This window comes from Protomyctophum parallelum, assembly GCF_964188405.1.
Source record: "Protomyctophum parallelum genome assembly, chromosome: 11".
NCBI classification, from domain to species: Eukaryota; Metazoa; Chordata; class Actinopteri; order Myctophiformes; family Myctophidae; genus Protomyctophum; species Protomyctophum parallelum.
This window is the reverse complement of record NC_139707.1, coordinates 48575984-48596365: the sequence shown is the minus strand read 5'-3', so window position 1 is coordinate 48596365 and position 20382 is coordinate 48575984. Positions and strand designations below refer to the sequence as shown.

General features: G+C 43.3%; 1 protein-coding gene across 1 annotated transcript in view; it reads left to right on the top strand.

Annotated features, from left to right (window-relative positions):
- LOC310866716 (endosomal/lysosomal proton channel TMEM175-like) overlaps window positions 1-3652 on the top strand; it is a gene marked incomplete at its 3' end in the record, with an annotated part of 16896 nt that extends 13244 nt beyond the window's left edge. The window contains exons 10-11 of the mRNA XM_083776426.1: window positions 94-229; window positions 3007-3652. Of these exons, the coding sequence (XP_083632552.1) occupies window positions 94-229; window positions 3007-3652 (782 nt within the window). The remainder of the gene's footprint in view (window positions 1-93; window positions 230-3006) is intronic.
- Window positions 3653-20382: the final 16730 nt, after the last annotated feature.

Sequence of the window (20382 nt, the reverse complement as noted above, 5' to 3'; positions counted from 1 at the left end):
CCATCCAGATGTTTTAATGTGTGTTTGTTTCATCAGGTCAAAGGGAGGAGACTCCAGAGGCCATCCAGATGTTTTAATGTGTGTTTTCATCAGGTCAAAGGGAGGAGACTCCAGAGGCCATCCAGATGTTTCTCTACCATCCCAACGAACCGCTCAGTAAAGACCGCGTGGAGGCGTTCAGCGACGGGGTTTACGCCATCGTAGCCACACTCCTCATCCTGGACATCTGGTTGGTTGAATTCCTTTATCTCTGTCGTAGTTACAGTATAGGGCTGTCACTTCACCTCTATATATTTTAATCCCATTCAAATGTCATTGCTTTATTATTTTTTAATATTCGAAACTCCAAAGCTGCTATTTCTCATTCAGTGCCACCTGGTGGACACCAGTGTTGGTCCTCGTTGCCACCTGACCGAAGCCCGTTATAACTAAAAGAAAGAAAATGTAATTCTATTGTGCATGTCATCGCCTGCACACCAGATTAGAGGAATTTACAAAATATGGATTGATTAGGGGGGAGGCGTCCAAAGGCGTCATGTCTGTGGCATGGAATTTAAAGAGACTTTAGTTGTTACTGTACAATACTTTAAAACAGTTGTCATGTTGCACACATGCTTAAAATAGGTCTTGTTTGCGCTGCCCCTCGTTGTAAACAATGTATTTCCAACTCCAGCTTGTCTCAGTCCAGGCTGCATGAACAGCGCTCGGTTTCTGCCCCCTCAATGTCCTAACTCTTCTATTAGATGGCTCTGGGTTTCTGCCCCCTCAATGTCCTAACTCTTCTATTAGACGGCTCTGGGTTTCTGCCCCCTCAATGTCCTAACTCTTCTATTAGACGGCTCTGGGTTTCTGCCCCCTCAATGTCGTAACTCTTCTATTAGATGGCTCTCGGTTTCTGCCCCCTCAATGTCCTAACTCTTCTATTAGATGGCTCTGGGTTTCTGCCCCCTCAATGTCCTATAACTCTTCTATTAGATGGCTCTGGGTTTCTGCCCCCTCAATGTCCTAACTCTTCTATTAGATGGCTCTGGGTTTCTGTCCCCTCAATGTCCCAACTCTTCTATTAGACGGCTCTGGGTTTCTGCCCCCTCAATGTCCCAACTCTTCTATTAGACGGCTCTGGGTTTCTGCCCCCTCAATGTCCTAACTCTTCTATTAGATGGTTCTGGTCTGACGCTCTCTCAGTCAGTAGTATAGTGTTGATATCACGTGACCCGACATGCACCTTTTCACACGCTGGGGGGCAAGAAGCGGGCGGGGAGTTTTCACAGCGGTGGATTCGTTACTCAATACATTCAGCGAGTGGGTAAAAAATATAAAATGGAATTAATAAATGATAAAAGCTACATTTGAATGGCAATTTTTGCTTTCGAATATTATATTTTTTTCATTTTCATTCATATTATGAAATTCGTTCTGACAGCCCTAAGTTACAGTAAGAAGGTGTGTGTGTGTGTGTGTGTGTGTGTGTGTGGAGAGAGAGTCTGAGCACGAATGTTTATGCGTGTGTGAGGATGGCGTGAAGGGAAAAATGGAGAAAAAGAAGTGGCATCATTTGACATATTTGATTTGGCTTTTGTTGTAGATTAGAGGTTCTAGAAATATTTGATTTAAATTGAACTCATTGATGAAGTTTCACTGATGTTTCATTTTTATTTTATTTCTTGCTGGTGAAAAACCGATTAAATAATCTAGATTATTTTGAGACTGTTTTCCGATACCGATATGGCATTTTTATGGCTGATTCCGATTATGATATGATATGATATGATATGATATGATATGATATGATACAGTACTTTTTTGTCAGTTCACACTGAAACTTGTCTAGCCAAGTATGCAGAACACATATACACACATTTGACATAAACACAAAGAACAAGACAATTTACATCCATAAAGACATGAAAACAAGAGCAATGTCCACCGCCTAGATTACCCCGTGGCTACTACACAACTCCTGATTAAGCCTCAGAGTCGACTGGTGGACAAAGGACCTCTTCAGTCTGACCTTATTGTATGATTGATGGAACACCATATCTCCTTCCTGAAGGCAGCAACCTATACTCTCTATATTAGAGGTGATATTCCTTATACTCTCCATACAACACATGGCTAGTATTAGAGGTGATATTCCTTATATTCTATACATCACATGGCTAGTATTAGAGGTGATATTCCTTATATTCTATACAACACATGGCTAGTATTAGAGGTGATATTCCTTATATTCTATACAACACATGGCTAGTATTAGAGGTGATATTCCTTATATTCTATACAACACATGCTTAGTATTTAGAAGTGATATTCCTTGCTAACCTTAGGATGCTGTTATCATACGTGGATGTCTCTGAAGTGGTTGTGAAACAATGCTAGCGATGACATCGTGCCTCCCTACTGTCCAGTGTTGTTTTTGTCGACTAAAACTAAGACGCAAAAATGTTCGTCGACTACGTATTTTCACTGACAAAAACAAATGAAAACTAAGCTACGATGACAAAATCTAAGACTAAATATACTGACAATTTCGTTGACTAAAATGTTAGGAAGGGACTAGTGGACAAGAGATCCAGTATACAGTAAGTCATTTTACACTTGGTTGCATGCTGAAAATAGCAGATCTACAAGCTCACAACGCGTCGCGACGCGTTGTGAGCTTGTAGATCGGCTGTTTTCAGCAAGTGTAAAAAAAAAACACTCATTACGACGGCATCAAGACCCGCCAAAATACATTTTAGTCGACTACATCAACTGTAGATTTAGTCGACTAAAATCTCATGACATTTAGTCGACTAAAACTAGACTAACACTCTAGGTGACTAAAAAATGTGACTAAAACTAAATGAAGTTTCAGTCCAAAGACTATGACTAAAACTAAAATAGAAATTTGTTGCCAAAAACAACACTGCTATACTGTCTCCATGTGTCCCGTCGTTCCGTGGGGGGGGTCGTCCGTCCCTCCCTCCCTCTCCCTCCCTCCCTCTCCCTCCCTCCCCTCCACAGCGAGGACAACGTTCCCGACCCGGCCACGGTGGAGAAGCAGTTCGCGGGAAGCCTGGTGGCGGCGCTCCAGGCCTACGGGCCGGAATACCTGGCCTACTTCGGCTCCTTCGCCACGGTGGGCCTGCTGTGGTTCGTGCACCACTCCCTGTTCCTCCACGTGACGCGGGCCACGCGCCTCATGGGCCTCCTCAACACCTTCTCGCTGGCCTGCGTGGGCGGCCTGCCGCTGGCCTACCAGCTGACCCACGGCTTCCCGCGCGACTCCCGCAACGAGCTGGAGGCCGTCCAGATCAGCTGCGTCATCGTCTTCTTCGCCGGCGGCTTCCAGCTGGCCATCTGGGTGGCGGCGCTGTTCGACGAGCGGGCCACGCTGCACCCGGCGGTGAGGCACGGCGGCGCCGAGCACGCCTTCATGCTGGCCAAGCTGGCGCTGTACCCGGGCGTGGCGTTCGGGAGCTTCCTCCTGACGTGTGTCCTGAGCAGGTTCAGCGCGTCCATCTTCCACCTGATGCAGATCACGGTGCCGTTCGCCTTCCTGGCGCTCAGGCTGCTGGTCCGCGTGGCGTCGGCGCTGGTCCGGCTGACGTTCTGCCCCGACGAGAGGCCAGGACCTCGGGCTGTCTTAGAGGAGGAGGAGGAGGAGTAGGAGGAGGAGGAGACTAGAACCTCAGACTGTCTTAGAGGAGGAGGAGGAGGAGGAGGAGGAGGAGACTAGAACCTCAGACTGTCTTAGAGGAGGAGGAGGAGGAGGAGGAGGAGACTAGAACCTCAGTCTGTCTTAGAGGAGGAGGGGGAGGAGGAGACTAGAACCTCAGTCTGTCTTAGAGGAGGAGGAGGAGGAGGAGGAGGAGACTAGAACCTCAGTCTGTCTTAGAGGAGGAGGAGGAGGAGGAGGAGGAGACTAGAACCTCAGTCTGTCTTAGAGGAGGAGGAGGAGGAGGAGGAGACTAGAACCTCAGTCTGTCTTAGAGGAGGAGGAGGAGGAGGAGGAGGAGACTAGAACCTCAGTCTGTCTTAGAGGAGGAGGAGGAGGAGGAGGAGGAGACTAGAACCTCAGTCTGTCTTGGAGGAGGAGGAGGAGGAGGAGGAGGAGGAGGAGGAGGAGGAGGAGACTAGAACCTCATTCTGTCTTAGAGGAGGAGGAGGAGGAGACTAGAACCTCAGTCTGTCTTGGAGGAGGAGGAGGAGGAGGAGGAGGAGGAGGAGGAGGAGGAGACTAGAACCTCAGTCTGTCTTAGAGGAGGAGGAGGAGGAGGAGACTAGAACCTCAGTCTGTCTTAGAGGAGGAGGAGGAGGAGGAGACTAGAACCTCAGTCTGTCTTAGAGGAGGAGGAGGAGGAGTAGGAGGAGGAGACTAGAACCTCATTCTGTCTTAGAGGAGGAGGAGGAGGAGGAGGAGTAGGAGGAGGAGACTACAACCTCATTCTGTCTTAGAGGAGGAGGAGGAGGAGGAGGATACTAGAACCTCAGTCTGTCTTAGAGGAGGAGGAGGAGGAGACTAGAACCTCAGTCTGTCTTAGAGGAGGAGGAGGACACTAGAAGGCCCTTTAACAGTTTGACTGATTAAAACGCATAACCCGCATTTTAATCAAATACCCTACGCTGCCGAGATTGTTGTATTACCTTTAGAGCATATACGCTGAATTATTTGGGCTTTTGATCCGTGAAAATCCGGTTTGTTGTGATCCGATCGCACCATCCACCATCTTGGTGCACCCGGAAGACGCAGCACAAGACCCGCCTCCATGAGGAGTTGTAGTCCATTAATTTGCATTGGCCTCAATTTCCCAGAAGCCCTAGCAGCCCACAGCATGTGTTGATTTCCGGTTTCGTCATCAAAACGAAACCATCTAGTCTCTAGCTCCGCGGCAAAGACAGAGTTTATTTTTATTTATTATAATACGGCGGATTAAACACATAAAACAAAAGGCGGGTATGTCGTAAATAGCAGCGCCAGTAACCTGGATTAAACTATTCCCGGCAGGCAAACTGTTTTAATGCACTGGTCACTTAACCTTCAAGGAAAGTGGCCGATCGGAATGTGAAATGTTTTGGTTACTGGAAATGGACTTTGTCAAACGTATGCATGCATGGCCGTGAGGGCAGTTTAGGGGCTAGATTTATCCTAGCGGCATGAGTTATAGATTTAGGGTATAGAGGTAGCTTAAAGGGACATTAAAAAAAGTTTTTTTTGTCATTTTTCTTTTAGGTTTTCTGAGCGATATTGTACCCAAAAACCCTGAACTTTTAACATTCAGTATATTTTCTGTGGTCTGGGGGTTTTCTTTCCCCCCCCAAAAATATGAATGTGTATATATAAAAGACATTTTAAATTGAGAAAGGAAAAGAATAATAATATTATATATAAATGTATATTCTATTATTGGTATAAAAAATAACGTTTTTTTTCTGACTCAAACAAGTGCTCTGATTTCCCTGTGGAGTGTGAGGTCAGAGTCCACAGATCCCATAATATATGACATAGGAATTTAGCAGCAGATGTCCCTGTTTGCCTGTTTTTCATTGCAGCTCAAAAGGCTTCAGAACACACAGAGAAAACCCTCCTAGCACTAGCGCGACTGAAGTAAAATGAGACACAAGTTTCAGATGTCAAAAAAGTCTGAGATGTTCATGGAAGGGGAACATTCTGAACGCTTCATGGGCAAAGATACATTAACCCGTTCTGACCTGAGATCAGATTCTAAAAACGTCTTCTACATCCTGACAGTTTTCCATTCTGACCTGAGATCAGATTCTAACAATGTCTTCTACATCCTGACAGTTTTTATTCTGACCTGAGATCAGAGTCTAAAAATGTCCTTCTACATCCTGACAGTTTTCTGAAAAAGCTATGTTTCTATGTCAGTGGTTCTTCGATTTTTCAAAAATAGCAGACCTACAAGCTCTGTATGAGCTTGTAGATCTGCAATTTTGTCAATAGCTAAAGCATAACATGATGCTAACTAACTTCAAAATCTAAATAAAAACAGTCAAAATGACCTCTCAGACATGCTCGTGCTAGGACCACAGAAAACCCACTGAATGTTCAAAGTTTAGGTGGTGTGTGGGTGTAAAATTGAGGTTATAAAACCTAAAAGAAAAATACATGCAAATGAATGTCATGAAACCTTTAAATGTCATGTGAGCCGGACCCATTACAACACAATTAGTTTCAATATATAAGTACTGTGTGTAGGTTTTCTTTTTGTTTTAAGGAAAAGCACACAAAGAAAGAAATGGCATGGAAGCCAAAACAGAAACATTGTTTGTGACATTGCTTTACTTGTTAGAGAATGAGCTGAAATAGTTCCGTCCTATTGCGTAGCGGCAAACAGCAGATCAGGGATCAGTGACCGCAGGTGTGTAGATGCTGTAGGAACAGGTAACTGTAGGGCTGGGTGACGAGGGGAAGTTTGGCAGAATGCACTGGAGTCAATGAGAGCTCAGTGACCAGCTCATGAACACTGGAGTCAATGAGAGCTCATAGTGACCAGCTCATGAACACTGGAGTCAATGAGAGCTCAGTGACCAGCTCATGAACACTGGAGTCAATGAGAGCTCATAGTGACCAGCTCATGAACACTGGAGTCAATGAGAGCTCAGTGACCAGCTCATGAACACTGGAGTCAATGAGAGCTCATAGTGACCAGCTCATGAACACTGGAGTCAATGAGAGCTCAGTGACCAGCTCATGAACACTGGAGTCAATGAGAGCTCATAGTGACCAGCTCATGAACACTGGAGTCAATGAGAGCTCAGTGACCAGCTCATGAACACTGGAGTCAATGAGAGCTCAGTGACCAGCTCATGAACAAACATTATTTATGAACAATTGAGACCTTTATGTAACACATTATTGTCTGCTGTGTTGTTATTCGATGTGTACACTGTGTAATGTTGTATAGAGGTATGGTATCTCTATAAAAATAGAGATACCATAAAGTACATTTCTGAACGCACAGAAGTATCGCGAGACTTCCCACCCTTTCCTGTCTGGCAGCCAAATATCGCGATAATTCGGAGGCAGAAACGACACCTGCTGCTGTTTAGATCCTCAGATAAAATGATATACTGTGCACTCTGCGCACATCGAAAAGTAAGTGATTAGAAAACAACCTGTGATATGTCTTATTCTGTTGTTTTCCAGAAGTGATTACTTTACAAAAGGTCTCAATTGTTCATGAATAATGTTTGTTATGAGCTGGTCCAGCCGGCTCCATTCATTCACTGCCATGTATTCATTGCACTTCCGGTGTGAGTTTGGCTCCCATGAAAGTGTCCATGAAAGTGTCATGGCGCAGCCCAGTCACGTGACCACAGGGCTTAAAGTTCTCCGTCCTGGGGACGGATTTCCGTCCTGAGGATTTCATAGGTCTTTTATGAGATCAGCGCAGATTCGCAAAAAAAAATATTTAAGGGGGAGACGGGAGTATGTGTATAGTGTAGCGATATGATGGCCAAATCCGTGAAAATGCAGCCTGTCTCTTTAAGGATCTAGTGTGCGCGATCGCCCCTCCCACTCCCCACTCTCTGCGCTCAGAGAGAGAGAGCACGGTGCTTCACTGCTCCGCCTCCTGCGCTGCTGACAGAGAGAGCCTAAATGCGTTCATATTTCCCTCTACCCAGGCCAGAACAGTCAGAGGGTTTCCTTTAAATTAGCTTAGTGCAGTGATACTGTGGAGGATTTATTTTCAACGCAAATGTGTATTGCTTGCCTCGTTGTTGGTATAACAAGCAGCACTCTAGCTGGCTAGTGGCTACTAGCCTAGTAGCCGTTAGCTGCGTGCATCTGTCCTTGTCCTGTCTGCCAGCCTCTACATTCTCCTGCTCAACTCTACTGAATATGAATACTGCTTTTATAATATTGAATGGAACTCACAGGGAAGACAGTGATAAACTACACAGAGGCTAATGAATGTAGACATAAATCTACCTTGCACATTCGTTTTCAAATATAATTACTATAACTATACTATTACTAAATAGCCAAAGTGCCCAGATGTTGCTGGGAACTACAGCTCCATCTCACTGAATTAGAATATTTTGTAAAAGTAGATTTTCTCCTGTAATATAATTCAAAAAGTGAAACTTTCATATACTTATTCTCAATTCATTGTGCACAAAGTGAAGTATTTAAAACCTTTTTTTGTTTTAATCTTGATGATTATGGCATACAGCTCATAAAAATAAAAAAATATCTCAATGAATTAGAATATTTTACGAGAAATGTCGACCATCTGTAAAGTATACAGTTAATACTTGGTCTGGGCTACTTTTGAACAAATTATTTCATCAATGGGGCGTGGCATGGAGGTGATCAGCCAGTAGCACTGTTGAGGTGTTATGGAAGCCCAGGTTTGCTTTGATAACAGCCGTAAATTAATTTGTATTGTTCAGTCTCATGTCTCACACCTTCCTCTTGACAATACAACCTAGATTCAATGTGGGGTTCAGGTCAGGCCAGTTGGCTGGTCAGTTAAGCACAGTAATACCACGGTCAGTATACCAGTTACTAGTAGTTTTGACACTGGGCAGGTGCCAAGTGCTGCTGGAAAAGGAAAATCAGCATCAACATAAAGCTTGTCAATGTACAGAGGCACAGAGTGCTGTAAAATATCATAATAGATGGTTCTGTTGAGACTCTGGACATGACAAAACACAGTGCTGATTTAGGCCATGGTATCTGCATGGTGTTGGTCCACTGACAGTGAAAACTTAACAATGGTTTCAACAGATCTTTTTAGCTTCAGTATGTTGACAAGCTTCATGGAGATGCTAATTTTCCTTTCCAAAATTCCAGCTAGATTTGGCACCTGCCTACAGAGCCAAAACTACTAGTAACTGGTGTACTGACCATGGTATTACTGTGCTTAACTGACCAGCCAACTGGCCTGACCTGAATCATCAAGATTAAAACAAGAAATGAAGTTTGAAGTACTTGAAGTACACTTAAAGCACAATGAAATGAGAATATATGAAAGTTTCACTTTTTGAATTTTATTACAGAAGAAAATGTACTTTTACAAAATATTCTAATTCAGTGAGATGGAGCTGCATATAGTGCCCACTGCCCACCTATCCCACTGTCCCATTTTAGTTGCCAAAACCAATGGGTTCTCTTGTAATTTACTTTTGTTCTCACTTGCAACCTTATAATGCAGGTGCATAATGGACTACTGAAGGCTACATGCCTATAAGTGTCTTCCTCTGGGGTTTTTTTTTTTTTTACTTTAACACACTGTTGCTATGCACCATGTGGCTGTAAAGGCAAGCCCTACAGTCATTTCAGAGTATTTATTGATTGGCCAGACTAGCAATATAATACAACATAACTTCAAAAGCTGCTTCTATAAAATGAAGCATGGATTGACACACATTCGGTAAAGGCAACTTTGGGAAAACATCATTTTACAACCCCAAAATTTGGTGTGCGCTGCGCGCGCCATGATATTAATTTATGATTCATTTGTATTTATTTATTTTATCGCTGTCTAGGACAGGGGTAGATCGGTGCAAATGTGGGGGGTTCGCCACATGGTTTGAAAAGTGGTCTGAAAATTTTCAGTCTTGGGATTTTTTTTGGCTTTAACCCCTGCGTGACCACTTCCCTTCCTTCTCAGAGCTTCCTTGGTAGGAACAGGAAACTGCAGGGCTGGGTGATGAGGGGGGGGGGGGACACAAGTGTGTAGGCAGCAGTGAGGCAAAAGGAGAGAGACAGACAGACAGACAGACAATGTCCTCCTACTCCTACCTAAACGCTATTATTATTGGATCAAGCTTATAAAAAACTGACGTACAGCTTAGTTTTGAAGACACGACGACCAATGGAGGGTGTGGATCGGTACATAAATGACTCTAAATCAACCATCGTTTGGCCTAGCCCCTCTCGGAACCCTCCATAAAGCTTTTCTGAAATTTTGATGAGTTTTATGTAGGGTCCCTGTTCATAACTATATTTTCGTATGGGAATTTTGGAACGCGGACATAAATATGCTCGCTAAGATCGTATCTGCGGTGTTTGACGGCCTTTTTTTGTTTGAGTTATTCTGAATTCGTGAACTATAAGTACCTATACATCCCGCTGCGAATATCTCTTGTGGCGCGGAAGCCTTTAGATTAAAAATACTTATGTTTGACCGATTTGGTCGCTTTGATTCTTCTTGTTTGTTTACCGTTTATTGTACCGCCTCCCGGTGTGCGGTTGGCTTGTGCGGCTACGTCCCTGCCTCTGATCTGCTCTGTCATAGCTATAGCGCCACTAGCTAGCCAGATAGGCGGTACAATGAGGTGTCAATAAACAAGGAAGGAAGAGAAGAATCAAAGTGACCAAATCGGGATTAAAGGGATTATTTTTTACCAGGGAGAAAAATGCTTTTAATTACTCCACTGTGCGCTCTACCGGTATTGCCCAGAGAAAACCCTCATACAGAATATTTTTCTGTTTTCATGTAGTAACCTAGCCGCAGTTGAGGACTCTCCTCAGTGGGGTGTTTGTCAGAAAGATGAATGAGAATCTCTTTAAAATGGTGTGTGATTTTTGTAGGAATAACTTTGATGTGGAACACGCTTACTGAAAGATGCATAGACACTCCGTCCGGTTACTGTTAATAATGATAATGAGATGATGACAGAAGAGAGAAGAGGTTTAGCTACTGAAGCAGGTTCAACATGACAGAAGATGTGCAGGGCATATCTAAGCCATTCTGACCTGAGATCAGATTCATACGAGGTTTCCACTGGGACACACACTGGTCTGATGAACCCATTCTGACCTGAGATCAGATTCTAAAAAATGTCAGTCGTTCTTCGATTTTTCAAAAATAGCAGACCTACAAGCTCGTAGCGCGCCACTCGGTGGCGCGCTATGAGCTTGTAGATCTGCTATTTTTCAATAGCTAAAGCATAACATGAATGGGTTCCCGTTCAGAATGGGCTAAGCAATGTTCTGTGTTTGCACCTTTTTTATATATTATTTGAAGTAATTTATATTTGCGTCTGTTTGTTATTCAGAAGTGTGTGTGTAATGCTATCCCCGTAAAGCTTTCTATTTTTGCAGGTATAGGTTTGTTTGTATGTCGTTTATTTTTTAACATTAGTACTGTATTATCTACTGTGTTTTGAAAGAGTCTTGCTGCTGGGCTTATTATGCTTGGAAATGGTTTCATTTTGAACTGAAATGTGATTTCCTTTTTGAATGATCCACTATTTTTGCATGTAAACGAACAAAAGTAGTTCTGTGGCATTATTATGTAACATACGTACATGGTCCAGTAGATGGCGCTTTCGAGGGTCCGTCCGGACAAAATCGGATCCCAATGCTCAACTCTCTGTCTATGTCATACTTTAGCTATTGAAAAATCTACTGCTATTTTTTGAAAAATCGTGAAAATGTGGCGCAAATCTTTGAATATATATTCACGTTTTTAACTCAAATATTTGCTTCTGAGGGGTTCCTGGAACAACATATTTTCAGATGGGGGTCGGCGGCCAAATACATATAATATATTTGGGGGTCCTTGACATGAAAGTGTTTGAGAACCACTGACACATAGAAACATAGTTTTTTTTTTCTTTCAGAAAGTCAGGATTTTAGTAGACATTATTTTGTAGACTTAGTCCTCCGATCTAAAATGTGTTAAATTGGTGATCTGGTGAAATATGTGTCCATCTCGTGGACGTTGCTAACTTGCTAGTACTGCATGCTAGGTTTAACTCTTAACAAACAGCAGTGGTTCACCACGTTCGGACGCTGACACTGCCGCGTGAAGTCACATAGTTCAGCAGGTCACCAATTTCACTGCAACACCGCTGGGCGACGATGGAGGAGATTTGAGGAGGCAGAGACATGTCATGGTTGGGATCTGGCTGAAGTATTTTTATTTTATTTTATTGCGCCTGACATGTACAATTCTTGGATAACATACACCGTACACAACATTTGTTTTTAATGTTTTATGTTCAGTATCAGTAATCAACTCTTGAGAGAGATGCACTTTAAATTGTGAATGCTTCTGTATTGTCTCTGTCTGTTGGACGCGTTGAGGTGACCGTATAAATGCTATACTGTACATATATGTACAGTAGTATCATTTATAAATGATACTGTATAAATGATACATGTGCCTCTTAACACTGTGCAAAAGCTTTCCTATCTTTATGAATCCCAAACTGTCTTAAAGGACAGTACTTACTGTCCACTTTGTGAATAAATTGGAACTTACTGCTTTCATGCAAAGTATTCGTGAAGTTACTTGTGAAGTATGTTTTTGCTTGTATTTTGTGAAGTAATTATAATCGGTGTAATGTGTAAGATACCCCGTTATACCCCCCACTGTGTGTTTCTCACATAGAAACCATTAACGGTCGAGTTAAACAGATCTACAAGCTCATAGCGCGCCACTGAGTGCCGTGCTACAAGCTTGTAGGTCTGGTATTTTTTTTTTAATAATCGTGAAAATGTGTCACAAATCTTTGAATATATTGTATATTTCAGAGCGAACGTTTTGAGCGCAAATCTTTGCTTCTGGGGTGTGGGGGGGGGTCGGTGTGACAAAGCTAGTCACAACCCAGGGTACGGAAGGACAGTTTTATTTCTTCATGTGCCGGGAATTATTATACACCATAATATCACCTTTACACAGGATTATAATATCACCTTTACACAGGAGAGGCCATCTCTCCACTGTCCGGACACAGGACAGAATTATACACCATAATATCACCTTTACACAGGAGAGGCCATCTCTCCACTGTCCGGACACAGGACAGAATTATACACCATAATATCACCTTTACACAGGAGAGGCCATCTCTCCACTGTCCGGACACAGGACAGAATTATACACCATAATATCACCTTTACACAGGAGAGGCCATCTCTCCACTGTCCGGACACAGGACAGAATTATACACCATAATATCACCTTTACACAGGAGAGGCCATCTCTCCACTTTCCGGACACAGGACAGAATTATACACCATAATATCACCTTTACACAGGAGAGGCCATCTCTCCACTGTCCGGACACAGGACAGAATTATACACCATAATATCACCTTTACACAGGAGAGGTGATCTCCCCACTGTCCGGACACAGAGGCTATCTCCTGAGTGTTGGTGGAGATGACTGATTTAACCTGTTGTTCCTTTGATCAAGTCCATGATGCACAACAGGTGCGCAGCCACACCCAGCTCTGAGTCCAGTTCTAGTTTGACTCAGGCCAGGTGGTGTGACTGCTTCAATCAGTCATCCTCCAGGCCTATTCATAGTCTGGATCTTCGGTGGTGAGGTGACCACCGGAGCTGAAATAACGTTGAGCGGTGGTGAGTAAAAACAGAGAGAAGGGCTGGAGCGGTGGCGGTGGCGGCTCAGTGACGTCATGATGTAGTTCGGTGGTCACCTCACCACCGAAAATCCAGACTATGTATGAGCCTTCCCTCTCACAGTCGGGTTCCTGGAACAACACATTTTCTGATGGGGGGTCGACGGACATGAAATAGTTTGAGCACCACTGGAAACAGAAACATAGGGTTTTTTCAGAAAATTGTCATGATTTAGAAGACATTATTCTGTATAATCGAGCTCAGATCTAAATGGGTTAGAATATAACCCATTTTTGGTGTTTTAAAGCATTATGTTGTACTTTAGCTATTGAAAAAATCGTGAAAATGTGTCACAAATTTGGAATATAATATATCCTTTCAGAGCGAACGTTTTTAACTCAAATCTTTGCTTCTGGGGAGGGTCCCTGGAACAACATATTTTCAGATGGGGGTCGGCGACCAATTTCATTTATTTCTGGGGGTCCTTGACAACGACTGACATACTGTAGAAACATAGGGTTTTTTTTCAGAAAACTGTCAGGATTTAGAAGACAATTTGTAGAGTCGTTCCCAGGTCAAAATGTATTCACAATCACAGCAGCGTTCCTCAGTACAATTTCCACAACTCACTTTTTTTCCTCCATAAAGCGACTGAGTACTTTGAGTAGAAAAGCACTTTATACATTTTGAGTTATATATACTGTATATAATCATCATTATTATTATTACTACTAGTACTACGATGATGCCCATTTGGAACGCGTGCCCATTGTACCTGTCGTCACTTATATCGCTCCTAAAAGCTACATTTATAGGTTTAGTAATTTGAGGTTTTGAGGTGAAGTGATGAACGGGTCTATTGTTGAGCTCCCTGCTCCTCACACTGAGGGCTGTTAGTTGCTAGGATACAGTCCCACATGGAGCCCTTATTGTTGCGTCTCCATCGTTTAACCCGTTTATGCCTGGAAAAAAATGTATTTTTTAAAATGTATTTTTTTTCCTGAAAAGCCTCATGTTTCTATATCAGTGGTTCTCAATACTTCATGTCAAGGACCCCCAAAAATATATGAAATTGGCCGCTGACCCCCCCATCTGAAAATGTGTTGTTTCAGGGACCCCCACCTCCCAGAAGCAAAGATTTTAGTTAAAAACGTTAAGAGTATATATTCAAAGCTTTGCACCACATGTTCACGATTTAAAAAGAATAGCAGACCTACAAGCTCGTCACTCGGTGGCGCGCTATGAGCTTGTAGATGTGCTATTTTTCAATAGCTAAAGCATAGCATATAAAGCATAGCATAATGCTAACACCAAAAGGGGTTCCCGCCTAAAATGGGTTAAAACTGTCTTTGGGGAATAAAACGGTAAAAGGCGTTTTTTACACGAGCCGCTCAATCTGAATAGTGGCTGGTTTTGTGCCCCGTGATTAGAGCGCCTGATTGGATGAGATAAAAGCTTTGGAACTAAGAGACTTGACACGAGGACAGTGCATTTACTCGCAAAAAACACATTTGAGTGAATAATAATATTATCGAACAAAGTCAGTCAATTTCTATTTATCCCATTTTGGGGCGGGAACCTCTTTTGGCGTTTTTAAGCATTATGTTATACTTTTTAGCTATTGAAAAATAGCGCTTGTAGGCCTTTTTTTTAAGATATTCTTTTGCGGCTTACGCCTTTTATTGGTTTCTTGAAGGGACAGACAGTAGGCTGACAGGAAACGGGAGAGAGAGATGGGGGGGGGGGGGGGGGGGAAGACATGCAGTAAAGGCCGTGTCGGGCTCGGGAGTCGAACCCGTGGCACACTGCGACTGGATTACCAGTCGGGTGCCCAGACGGTTACGCCACCGCCTGGGCCACGCGCTTGTAGGTCTGCTATTTTTGAAAAACCGTGAAAATGTGGCCCAAATGTTTGAATATATATATATTCTTTCGTTTTTAACTCAAATCTTTGCTTCTGGGAAGGTCCCTGGAACTACATATTTTCAGATGGGGGTCGGCGACCAATGGCATAATTATATTTTTGGGGGTCCTTGACGTGAAAATGTTTGAGAATGACATGGAGAAACATGGGGTTTTTTCAGGAAACTATCAGGATTTAGAATCGTCCTCAGGTCTAAATGGGTTAAATATTTTTCCTCAGAAATACTTCCACTCTAGTCACTCAGACAGGACAGTCTTGGACCAAAAGACTGTCAGAAACAAGTCTTACGGGTTCTGACAGTCTTGGACCAAAAGACTGTCAGAAACATGTCTTATGGGTTCTGACAGCCTTGGACCAAAAGACTGTCAGAAACATGTCTTATGGGTTCTGACAGCCTTGGACCAAAAGACTGTCAGAAACATGTCTTATGGGTTCTGACAGTCTTGGCCACTTCCCCAAATAGACACTGGTAAATCTGTCCATACATCTCCATAGATGCAGTCATTCCATAAAATAATATAATATAACCACTAGGGGTCACTGTTGGTCATCACATTCAGCAGCAGTAGCCCACATGCAAAGACCAAGAGTCACTTTATAGACATGTTTTTAACAGGAGAATGTAACTTTAGTGCTGTCACACCTTCAGTATTTTACACTTCTGTATGCATATGAGCTACTGTACCTACTCTGAGGGTGTTACTGGGCGTACTGTTAGCTACGTAGCCTGGGCACCATTTCATTTCGGTATATGATCCGGGCGGGAGCGGATGATATCGTTACGTCATGTTGTAGTATTGTTTTGTAGTCGACAGGCGGGAACAACAGAATGGAACAGTAGCCTTCATTACTAGTATCATTAACACTGACTCTGTTTGACCAGAATGGAACAGAGCCTTCATTAGCATCATTAACACTGACTCTGGTTGACCAGAATGGAACAGAGCCTTCGTTAGTGTCATTAACACTGACTCTGTTTGATCTGAATGGGACAGAGCCTTCATTAGTATCATTAACAGTGGCTACGTTTACATGAGCAGTTAAATCCCTTTTCATTCCGAATAGAAGTTCAATCCTATTAAACGTTGTTATGTAAACACCTACAAAAACTTACATCCGAATGAAAACGCTCGATGCGATCTAAAAACCATTCCGATGTCACTGGCCGGATTACTCCGATGTTCAATGTGATTGAAAGAAAATTGGACTCATGTATACACTGCTTCGGATGTAAATTCATTCTGGTCTTTCTGAGCATGCTCATTTCCATTGCGCTCCAACTCCAAGGCGCTCATAAGCCTCATATCCAAGGCGCGCCGAGGAGTTTGCACATAGAGCGCGTTATTTCGTGCATTTTGTGTGTGTGTGTGTGTGTGTGTGTGTGTGTGTGTGTTCAACGGTCTCTCTCACTCTCTCTCTCTCTCTCTCTCTCTCTCTCAAAGATAACGAGCGACCCGATACAATAATAATCAGTGTGTTGCGTGCCCTGGCCGTGCTGTAGATAATAAAGTAGGCTACACATAAAAACGAGATGATCACCTTCCCAGCGGAGAAGGGTAGCCGCAGCACGTGGGGAAAAAAAGACGGTAAACATAATAAGTATGTCCGTCCCTATCCAAGCAGCAGCCTCAAAACTACTGCAGAATGAAATGATGGGATTTCAAAGTGTCGTCTTTCGTCTGAAAGTCACAATGAATGAACTGCCTATATTTTATGTGTCCAACAGATGGCGTAGTTTCAGGTGAATTAACATGTATCATGTCTTCTATCACTTCTCCATATAAACACTCATTCGGAATGACCATTTCCCATGTAAACTCGCGGCAAAAAACATTATATCGGATGTATTTTATTCGGAAGTATTTATTCGGAATGATCACCCTTCATGTAAACGTAGCCACTGACTCTGTTTGACCAGAATGGAACAGAGCCTTCATTAGTATCATTAACACTGACTCTGTATGACCAGAATGGAACAGAGCCTTCATTAGTATCATTAACACTGACTCTGTTTGACCAGAATGGAACAGAGCCTTCGTTAGTGTCATTAACACTGACTCTGTTTGACCTGAATGGAACGGAGCCTTCATTAGTAATTTGTACTTTTGAATACTTGGTATTTACTATAATATATTCAGTACTGGGTCCGTTGTCCAGCGCTGGTTCTCACACAAGGTGCCAAGGCTGCATGTAAGGGAAGGAGATAAGGAAAACAGAAGGAAGGAAGGACTGATGTGGGAATGGAAGGTGCGTGCGTGTGTGTGTTTGCGACATCCTTTACAATTTAGTCATTTATCAGACGCTCTTAATCCAGAGCGACTCACATTAAGCAAAAACAAAAGCATGGCATTTGAATCATGTATAAACTAAGAACGTAACAGTGGAGTATCTATGTAAACTATACATACTATACTATATTATGTATATTATACATGTGTACTATAAAGTGCTATGACTACACAAAATGCAATTTTAGTAGTGCTGTCTACGTAACAAGCTACAAGTCTGTTTAAAATACTATCTAAGTCTACATAAAGTGCTATCTAAGGGGCTAGGCTAGGGCGAGTGAGGGAGATTAGACAGTGGACATGTCAAGGAAGACACATGTCGTGTGAAAAGGAAAAGGCCTCTCCTCCTATCTCTAAACATTCTTTACTGGACAGACATCTGTCCTATATCGTCCTACTTGCTGTTAAAAATAATAATACAACTTTATTGGTATAGCACCTTTCACGACATGAAATGCAGCTCAAAGTGCTTTACAGAGCAATGGAGAAAGAAAAGCAAGACATAAAACATAAAAAAGAAAAAATAGCAGTAATGCAATACAGTGAGGACATTAATAACTTATAATTTATCAGATCAATTAAAAGCAAGTGTGTAGTAGGTCTTGAGCTGTGCTTTAACAATGTCTACAGAGGCTGCCTGACGAAGGTACAGTGGGAGTTTGTTAAACTACAGAGGCTGCCTGTCGAAGGTACAGCGGGAGTTTGTTAAACTACAGAGGCTGCCTGTCGAAGGTACAGCGGGAGTTTGTTAAACTACAGAGGCTGCCTGTCGAAGGTACAGTGTGAGTTTGTTCCACTCCGTCGGCCCCTAGGAGCAGATCGAGCAGGCCAGCAGGAAACCCCTTGAAGCCCAGCAGCGTCCATCCATATTCGGGGAGGAATATTGACCAAAAAATAGCAGATCTACAATCTCACAATGTGTTTGTCTGTGTGTAGATCCGGTTGCCCAGAACCACCGACCTGACCGTCACGCCCATCCTATGGTCATGCGTTTGTTTGGTCATTTGGCCATGTGGGACCGTTCCACCGACCCACTTCAAACATCGGAAGAGGACTTGAGGTTGAGGTTGTCCGGAACTGCTGATCCGACCGATAAAAATGTACTGTATATACTGATGATATCAAGTACCTCCATATATGGGCATAAAAAGGACTGCTTAAAGCACACAAAAAGTCCATTGTCGTGGCAAGAGCCATAGAGTAAGACAGCGTTCACTTCATGGGGCTTCAGTCCAATGGAGGCTCTCCTACATAGACTACTATTGGCTTCAGTCCAATGGAGGCTCTCCTACATAGACTTCTATTGGCTTCAGTCCAATGGAGGCTCTCCTACATAGACTTCTATTGGCTTCAGTCCAATGGAGGCTCTCCTACATAGACTTCTATTGGTCACTTCATGGGGCTTCAGTCCAATGGAGGCTCTCCTACATAGACTTCTATTGGTCACTTCATGGGGCTTCAGTCCAATGGAGGCTCTCCTACATGGACTTCTATTGGTCACTTCATGGGGCTTCAGTCCAATGGAGGCTCTCCTACATAGACTTCTATTGGCTTCAGTCCAATGGAGGCTCTCCTACATGGACTTCTATTGGCTTCAGTCCAATGGAGGCTCTTCTACATAGACTTCTATTGGCTTCAGTCCAATGGAGGCTCTCCTACATGGACTTCTATTGGCTTCAGTCCAATGGAGGCTCTCCTACATGGACTTCTATTGGCTTCAGTCCAATGGAGGCTCTCCTACATAGACTTCTATTGGCTTCAGTCCAATGGAGCCTCTCCTACATAGACTTCTATTGGCTTCAGTCCAATGGAGGCTCTCCTACATAGACTTCTATTGGCGTCAGTCCAATGGAGGCTCTCCTACATAGACTTTTATTGGTCACTTCACGGGGCTTCAGTCCAATGGAGGCTCTCCTACATAGACTTCTATTGGTCACTTCATGGGGCTTCAGTCCAATGGAGGCTCTCCTACATGGACTTCTATTGGTCACTTCATGGGGCTTCAGTCCAATGGAAGCTCTCCTACATAGACTCCTATTGGTCCCTTCATGGGGCTTCAGTCCAATGGAGGCTCTCCTACATAGACTTCTATTGGTCACTTCATGGGGCTTCAGTCCAATGGAGGCTCTCCTACATAGACTTCTATTGGCTTCAGTCCAATGGAGGCTCTCCTACATAGACTTCTATTGGCTTCAGTCCAATGGAGGCTCTCCTACATAGACTTCTATTGGCTTCAGTCCAATGGAGGCTCTCCTACATAGACTTCTATTGGCTTCAGTCCAATGGAGGCTCTCCTACATAGACTTCTATTGGCTTCAGTCCAATGGAGGCTCTCCTACATAGACTTCTATTGGCTTCAGTCCAATGGAGGCTCTCCTACATAGACTTCTATTGGCTTCAGTCCAATGGAGGCTCTCCTACATAGACTTCTATTGGCTTCAGTCCAATGGAGGCTCTCCTACATAGACTTCTATTGGCTTCAGTCCAATGGAAGCTCTCCTACATAGACTTATATTGGCTTCAGTCCAATGGAGGCTCTCCTACATAGACTTCTATTGGCTTCAGTCCAATGGAGGCTCTCCTACATAGACTTCTATTGGCTTCAGTCCAATGTAGGCTCTCCTACATAGACTTCTATTGGCTTCAGTCCAATGGAGGCTCTCCTACATAGACTTCTATTGGCTTCAGTCCAATGGAGGCTCTCCTACATAGACTTCTATTGGCTTCAGTCCAATGGAGGCTCTTCTACATAGACTTCTATTGGTCACTTCATGGGGCTTCAGTCCAATGGAGGCTCTCCTACATAGACTTCTATTAAATAAGGACAACCGGAAGTTTA